Source organism: Triticum dicoccoides, chromosome 2A, assembly GCF_002162155.2.
Source record: "Triticum dicoccoides isolate Atlit2015 ecotype Zavitan chromosome 2A, WEW_v2.0, whole genome shotgun sequence".
NCBI lineage: Eukaryota > Viridiplantae > Streptophyta > Magnoliopsida > Poales > Poaceae > Triticum > Triticum dicoccoides.
The window spans coordinates 151,155,443-151,164,006 of NC_041382.1; the positions used below are offsets into that span (position 1 = coordinate 151,155,443).

Here is an 8,564-nt window from a genome sequence, read left to right on the forward strand (position 1 = left end):
GCAAGTTTGTTGTTTGAATGAACTAAAACATGAAGGAAATTTGCAATAATCAAACTAAAATTTTGAAATCTCTAAAATGGCGAAACAAATAACCCATTGTTGAGGATGACAAAGTAGGATATATAATTTTTCTTGGCCAAAAAAGATTATAACTTTGTTTCTAAAACTCCAAACCCTTGGTTACAAAGCAATAAATTAAATTTTGAGTCTATTAGACCACCTCTCATGTCAAAGTACTACTCCATCTGATATCAAGTAATATGGATCGAAGGGAGTAATAATAAAGATGTTTAAACCTGAAATCTAAAAAGTGCTTACGCACTATTTAGGCGAATCGAGCGGCCGGCTCTTGTCCGCATATTACGCTGACTCCCTCACTTATTGAATGCATGCATGGGCATATTTTGTCTCTTAGTGCATGTGATTGATGGCAATAACTACGATCAGACTTATACTATATGTGAATGGAAAAAACAGATCAACATGTATTTATTTCAGATTTTCAATTTTAAAAAACCCATATCTTTTAAACCACGCATCGAAATTCAGATCTGTCTTCACCATTGGATTCCTCATGATGAGATCTTTGAAACTAGATCCCGCATGGGCATGTTTCGACGAATTTTTTTCGATGCCAACTTTCGTGCTATATTGTGCTATTTTAGTACTGTATTGTGCAACTTTAGTATTACATCGTGCAACTTTTTTCAAAACCAATTTTTGAATCTGCATGATTCAATTTTCATGAGGTTGCAATGTAACAACCATGACAACTTTGACGTGCAACTAGTCTACTATCCCGACCAACTATCAAGTAGTCGTTGTGCAACCCTCCTCCCTACTCGTGGATGCGTCGTTTTTCACTATCGGTGCACCCTACTCCCACTTCCCCTGCAAGCGATTTGTGCAACTTAGTCTATTGTTCAAGCCAACTGCCTATTAGTCAATGTGCAACTCCTTCCCCTTCCTATTTGTGGACACGTATTTTCAATTGGCGGGGATAACAAACAGAGTTGCACATACTCTGCTAGGTAGTTGGCCAGAGCAACATACGAAGTTGCACATCTCACAAGCAAGGACAGTTGGATGGTAAAAAAATGACATTCATGAGGGTTGTGAAAAATTACATATACATAGAGTGTGGAAGTTGCGAATCTCACTAGCAGGGGTGGTTTGGACTGTGTGCTAGCAGGGAAACTACACATCCATGGGGTATAGGATAAAGTTACAAATCACTGTTAGACAGTTGGCCGTGGCAGTATCCGAAGTTGCAGAACCACTAATAGAAAGTTGGCGGATGCAGTAAATAGTGAAAGCACATCCACAGGCAAGCGGAAAGTTGCACGTCAATTACTAGGCAGTTGGCCCGAGCAACGGACGAAATTGCTCATCTCACTGGAAGGGGTAGTTTGAGGGGGTGGAGGTGACATTAGTGAAAACTGCACATTCACGGGGTAGGCGGAAAGTTGCACATCCACGGTCTGCTAGTTGCACATCGACTACTAGGCAGTTGCAGAAAACGAGGTACTAAATTGCACACAAAAAATTCATCGAAACATACTCATGCGGGATCTAGTTTTGAAGAGCACGTCGTAAGGGTTCCAACGATGAAAGCGGATCTTAATTTCGATGTTTGGTTCTAAAGTTATGGCTTTTAAAATGAAAAGGAACTCTAAATTAATGTGTTCACACCTGGTTGTTTTCCAATCCGTAATTAAAAACATGCTGCATGCCCTTTCTATCTTTTTTACAATAGGAAATAATCTTTTCTTTTTTGTTTGATGAGGATATAAACTTGCTAAAAGTGGCAGCCGCTGCGGAGCGCTAGCGAGCGTCCTGCCGCTCGCTAGACGCGTCCATGTTTAAATATATGTTCAGATTTCCAAAAAAAGCCAGAAATATGAGAAATATCATCTCGTGCGAATTTGGTTCTATGAAAAAACTAATGAAGGCATTTAAATATATTTTCAGATTTCCAAAAATAGCCAAAAACATGAGAAATATCATCTCATGCGTATTTGGTTCTATGATAAATCTACAAAAATTACCCAAGCTATATATCTTGGTATTTCAAAAATCATCTCATGCATATTTGATTCTATGAAAAGAAGAGGTGAGGCGATTCCTGGATGTGCACCACGTTGCACGGGAGCACCTATGGTGGAAGACTGAGGAGCCTCGTCTCCGGGTCCCATTATCCTCTCTCCTACCGCGAGGAGCTCCCGCTGAACGAAGACCTCCCGACCTCACTCCCACTCCCACTCCCACCATGCCGCTAATCCAATGCTCCCCGCGCGTCCTCCTCCTCCGCTGCCAACGCTTCACGCCGCACCACCCATTCCCCGCTTCCACTTTGGCCCTCCCCGTCCGCCGCTCCACCGCCCTCCGGGCCGAGCCGGAGCCCCAGCCGCAGCCGTCCACTTCCACTGCCGAGCCGCCGGGCACCTACGACGACAGCGGGGACGGCCCCGTGGAAATCCGCGCCCCGACGCTGTTCTCCGTCGACGACAACCCCACCCCGCTGCAGGTCGCCACGAGCGTCATGCTCACCGGTGCCATCTCCGTCTTCCTCTTCCGCTCCCTCCGCCGCCGCGCTCGCCGCGCCAAGGAGCTCGTAATCCTCATTCATTTCTACCTCCCACCACCGCTCTCCAGTACAATCGCACCCTACATTCCTACGCCGTTACGCTGATACTGGTGTGGGTGATTGGTGCAGAGGGTGCGGTCCGGTGGGATGAAGAAGCCCAGGAACCTGAGCGAGGAGGCCCTGGAGGCGCTGAGGATGGTGAGCACCTCGCCGGTGGAGACTAATAAACCGCCGTCGCCCGTGCAGGCGCTGCTCGGGGGAATTGCGGCCGGGGTCATCGCGCTGTTCCTGTACAAGTTCGCTAGCACCGTCGAGGCCTCGCTCAACCGGCAGACCATCTCCGACAATTTCTCGGTCAGCTCTCCACAATTGTGCTTGTTTCTTTCTGTATTTTGTACTGTATTTCTTTGTTCAAGTTCAGTGCTCGCCGAAATTTACACGAAACGCAGTTGTTTTACAATAGCAGTAAACTGAATGCCACGTATCAGTATGAATGAATTCTCAAGGGGCCTGCATACCTTAATAAAGATTAATTCTGAACATGTAAAGAAAAATTCAAATACATTTGATTGTATGAATCATGCTTTTAAGTTTTAACCCCAAAATACATAGGCATCAACCCACGCACAACCCTACACTGAATGATGTGGTGATCAAAACACATGAAAAGCAAAAATCAAGACACATTTGCCACAAGATTGTGAGGATTACCAGGGTAACATCCTGTGGTTTTTGATTCCTGGTTAGTAGTGCTGGAAAATGAATTACAGGAAAGGGCTAATTTCTCACAAAGTGAAATGCAGGGTTTACCATATGAATTATAACTAGGTCGCACGTTGTCTGATCTGATCGAATCTGTTTTTGTTTTTCTCCAGGTTCGCCAGATAACAGTAACAATAAGGTACACACAACTTCATCCATTTTCTGCTTGTTCTGTGTATTGCGTTGTTATCCTTCAGCGAGTCTAATTAAAAGAAAAATTGACTTTCCTCTGCAGAACAATTATAAATGGGCTGTGCTACCTAGCAACATTTGTGTTTGGAATCAACGGGGTGGGATTGATACTCTATTCCCTCCAGCTTACTTTTAACTCTCTCATGGACGATGACTCTAGCAGCTCATCCGTAGAGAAAATCAGCGAGCAATCCAGCACAATGGCTTCATCTAGTAGCTCCACAAGTGACAGCGTATCGGACAGTAGTGACTTGCAGCAGATCTCGGACAAGAGTAAAAACTCATCGGAGTAGCTGAGGCCATGCAATGCAGTTGCCAAAATTCAAGAGTACATACATAATAGGACAATCCTTGTGAGGAGCCATTATTCTCATCTTAGGCTCTACTGTCGTTTTTGAGTGCAAATGCTATGCTAATGAACTTTCAGTTAGGCTAGTAGTAAAATGTGGTGAAATATTTTGGATTGAACTGCAAAAATACATTTGGTAGTACAATGAATTGCCATCGGCCCAAAATTCTCGGCAGAAACTATTGTTCTACGGTTTGAATAACGTTAATTGCATTTCCTCACTGCTAGTGTCATCTTAGATACTGTTGCTGCCCTGTAATAGGTACAAATGCTGCTTGGTTTCATGCCAATATTTTGCATGCCAATAATTGGCAAGACGACATTTGACAAACCAAAAGTTGGCAACTGTCTTAGAGATTGGCAACAAAAATTAGTAGCCAACCAATTGGTTGCCAATTTTTGAACTTGCCAATACATTGGCATCAAACCGATAACCTCAGCAATGTCTAAGGGCAAGTGCTTTTTGGTTGCATCTGCACAAACAGTTTCTTCAGAGCTATCCAAAAGAAACTGTAGTGAAAATAAGCTCTAGAGAATCTCTAGTGTATAAGGCCGTGTTTGTTTGGGCTTTTGCTTCTTCTTTTGCAGCTTTTCTACTTTGGCCAGAAAGCCATAAAAGCTCCTAAATAGGTGCTGCTCCAGAAGCACCTATTTAGGAGGTTTTATGGCTTTTGGAGCCAAATATTGTTATATTGATTTATCAAAAGCCATAAAGGCTGCAAAAGCACCTATTTAGGAGCTTTTATGGCTTTTTGGTCATTGGTCAAAGAAAAAAAGATGCAAAAGCATAAGTAAAAGCCCAAACAAACAGGGCCTTATTGGTTTATGTGATCTTAGCTTATTCTGAGTTCTCTGATGAAAATTCAGTGATCTTGGACTGCAGTATGCTTATTCTGAGTTCATGGTGCACAGGACTTCCAAGTCCATTTAAGAAGAGGATATGTGTCTGATGGTGAAAACCCTCGATATGGGAGATCTAGCAGACCCCTTTTGTGATTCGGCCAAGGGCTAAACCACTCCAAGAAACTACGGGCTAACTAGGAACAAGGACACAATCATATACCTATGTTCAGCGCACCCGGAGGGAGGTGTTATACTTGATGGATGATAACATCGTTTGTTACAAACTCGAGATGAGCTCTCTAGGTTAATTTGGGCAGTGCTCGGAAGGGCTCTAGGGCTATAGCTAGCTGCCGTGAGCACCCTTCTTCTTCTTCCTCTCCTCTCTATCTAGCTCTCAAGTGTGGGTGGTTGAAAGAGCGTCGGATCCCTCCTATTAGCCTTGGTCCCCCCCCCCTTATACAGGTGATACGCCGTATCTACTTTTTCAAACATTTTTTGCTTTTATTTTGGACTCTAATTTGCATGAAACTAATCCGAACTAACATTGTTTTCAACAGAACTACCATGATATTATTTTTGTACAAGAATAAAAGTTCTCGGATTGGGCTGAAAATTTACGAAGATTATTTTCAGAATATATAAAAATTATTGGCAAAGAGAACTATTGGAGGGGGCACCAGAGAGCCACGAGCTCAGGGGGCGCGCCCTGTGAGCTTGTGGGTCCCACAGGCCACCGTTAACCCTAACTCCAACTCCATAAGTATCCTCTCGAGGAGAAAAAATCAGACGGAAGGAACCATCACGTTTTACGATACGGAGTCGCCGCCACCTTCTGTTCTTCATCAGGAGGGCTGATCTGGAGTCCATTCGGGACTTCGGAGGGTAAAATTCGTCATCATCAACCCTTCTCCATCAACAATTCCATGATGCACACCATTGGGAGTGAGTATTTCCTTCGTAGGTTTGCTGGACGGTGGTGGAATTGGATGAGATTTGTCACGTAATCGAGTCAATTTGTTAGGGCTTGATCCCTAGTATCCACTGTGTTCTGAGACTGATGTTGCTATGACTTTGCTATGCTTAATGCTTGTCACTAGGGTCCGACTGCCATGATTTCAGATCTGAACCCTTTATGTTTTCATGAATATATTTGAGTTCTTGATCCTATCTGCTAGTTATATGCACTTGTTATTGTTCTGATCCGTAGACCCCAAAGTGACAATAGTTGAGATACTCTCCGACGATGATTGTAATTCGAGGAGTTCATGTATCCACTTGTGTTAATGCTTTGTTCCGATTCTCTATTAAAAGAAGGCCTTAATATCCCTTAGTTTCCATATGGACCATGTTGCCACAAGGGGGGGGGTAGGAATGCAAGTTCTTATTGTAAGCACGTATGACTATATATGGAATACAAGCCTATATCGAATTGATGAATTGGAGCTATTGTGTATCACTCTAGGTTGTGACTGTTATATGATGAATATCATCCAACGCAAATATCCATCGTTGATCCAATGCCTACGCTTTTCTCATATTGATATTTGCCAAGTTACTATTGTTGTTGTTGTTGTTGTTACAATCATCACAAACTGCTCATGTTACTATTCCTGTTACTATTGTTGTTGTTGTTGTTGTTGTTGTTGTTGTTGTTGTTGTTGTTGTTGTTGTTGTTGTTGTTGTTGTTGTTGTTGTTGTCGTTGTTGTTGTTGTTGTTGTTGTTGTTGTTGTTGTTGTTGTTGTTGTTGTTGTTGTTGTTGTTGTTGTTGTTGTTGTTGTTACAATCATTACAAATTGCTCATGTTACTATTTCTACTGCTACTGTTACTGTCAAAACTATCAAACTACTGTGCTATTGAACACTTTGCTGCGGAGATATTATTTCTCAAGTATGGTTGAACTGACAACTCAACTGCGAAGGCTCATAAATATTTCTTTTGTCTCCCCTTGTGTCTAATCAACAAATTTGGGTGAAATACTACCCTCGAAGATTGTCGCGATCCGCTATATTGTGGGTTATCAAGACCTTTTTCTGGCACCATTTCCGGGAAGCATAGCTCTATCTATTGAGTTCACTTGGGATTTTTACACTATGAAAAATCTAAAAGACACTAAGACCAAGATCGTACCCTCTAAGATGAGGGGAGGTAAGGAACTGTCGTCTAGATACGCACTTGATTCATCTTCTATTTTAAGTAGGCTCACGACCCCACCACCTACTATTCATTCTGAAATGTCGCAAGTAATTGATGATACTACTTCTGTTATAAATGGAACTTGTGATGATGCTAGTACTTTGCTAGATGATACTGTGCCACTAGGTAAATTTCTTGATGAACAAATTGTTAAAGCAAAAGAACTGAAACTACTGAAACTGATGAAAACTATAATTCATCTATTATGCCTAGCTCTCCTACTAGAGTTGAAATGCCTAAGATATGTGATGGTTACGTTATAGATGGGGGGATAGCTAGAGAATTTGTTGCTTGTAATGATACAGATGGTGTTAAGAAATTACTGAGTAAGCTGAAAGAAAAAGTTATGATAGAGAGAATGAAATATGATCCTAAGTTTCCTACCTCTCCTATCTTTGTTACCTATAATGATTATGAATTCTTTATCGATCTTGAATTAATTACTTTGATTGAATCTGATCCTTTTCATGGTTATGAAACTGAAATTGTTGTGGCACACCTTACTAAATTGAATGATATAGCCACCCTATTTGCTCATGTGGAAAAAATTGCTACTACTGTATACTTAAGTTGTTTCCTTTATCATTAAAGGGTGATGCTAAGAAATGGTTTAATACTCTTGCTCCTCGTTAAGTGCGTAGTCCCGAGGATATGATATATTACTTCTCTAAAAATATTTTTCTACTCATAAGAAACATGTTGTCTGAAATACTTAACTTTGTGCAATCTGAAGAAGAGGATCTCCCTCAAGTTTGGGGTAGGCTTCTCCAATTACGTAATGTTTTGCCTGATCATCCTCTTAAGAAAAATGAAATACTTGATATGTTTTACAATGGACTACATTAAAATTGGTCATGTAAAAATAAACAAATATTTATACATTTCCAAATGGTTTGAAACTTTGTGGGCCTCCTCATTATGATGCATAGTATTTGTGTGTCAATTTTCATAAATAACAAAATTCCTTCAGTGGCTATTAAAACTAGAAAACAGAGAAGAAAAATGAAACAGAAACAGAAAAAGAAAAAGTACAACAGCCTATTGTGCCACTATGCCTCGAGTGCACCGTGCACGGCCTAGCCCACCATCGTGTCATCTCCTTCCCCTGTTCACCAGAGGTCCACCACGCACGTCGACGCCATCAACGTCCACGGGTCGTCCATCCTATGAGCTCCCCATGTGGATAAGACCACCCTTATGACCTCGAGGTGAAACCCTAGCTCACCCCCTCTCTCTCGCTCGCTCTCTTCTGCCCGCTCAAGACCAACGCCACTACCGCCATGGCCAAGCTCGCCGACATGGCCACCATCCTCCCCGCCGCCTGAGTCCGTGTACCTCCACTCCACTGTGGTCGTCTTTGTCGCCTGGACCCATGAGATCAAGCCGGAGAGCCCCACACCACGTGGATCGAGCTCTTCTTCCTACCTCGGCCATCGTCGTACATCGTCGAATCCGTCCACCGTATGCAGCTCCTAAGCTCTCAGCCACCTTGTGCTCCTCGTGAGCACCGCACATTCTACCTCTGTTTTGACTTTGTTTTGTTGCTTCTGGCCGCCGTGTCACCGTTGCCGAAGCTCGTGCTCTTGGGCTTCCGAGGAACCCAACGCCGCCCCCGTTCACCTTGCCATGTCCCCTA

General features: G+C 42.7%; 1 protein-coding gene across 1 annotated transcript; it reads left to right on the plus strand.

Moving 5' to 3' along the window:
* Nucleotides 1-2,173: 2,173 nt before the first annotated feature.
* LOC119353933 lies at nt 2,174-4,111 on the plus strand. The gene is made up of 4 exons (XM_037620634.1): nt 2,174-2,614; nt 2,717-2,941; nt 3,463-3,488; nt 3,585-4,111. The coding sequence occupies exons 1-4, from the start codon at nt 2,270-2,272 to the stop codon at nt 3,832-3,834; spliced, it is 846 nt and encodes a 281-aa protein (XP_037476531.1). The 5' UTR covers nt 2,174-2,269; the 3' UTR covers nt 3,835-4,111.
* Nucleotides 4,112-8,564: the final 4,453 nt, after the last annotated feature.

Excerpts from the sequence above, each read along its gene's own strand:
- LOC119353933 (XM_037620634.1), top strand. The coding sequence starts at position 2,270 with ATGCCGCTAATCCAATGCTCCCCGCGCGTCCTCCTCCTCCGCTGCCAA. Across the intron at positions 2,942-3,462 it reads CCATCTCCGACAATTTCTCG|GTTCGCCAGATAACAGTAAC; the intron begins GTCAGCTCTCCA and ends GTTTTTCTCCAG. Across the intron at positions 3,489-3,584 it reads CAGATAACAGTAACAATAAG|AACAATTATAAATGGGCTGT; the intron begins GTACACACAACT and ends TTTCCTCTGCAG.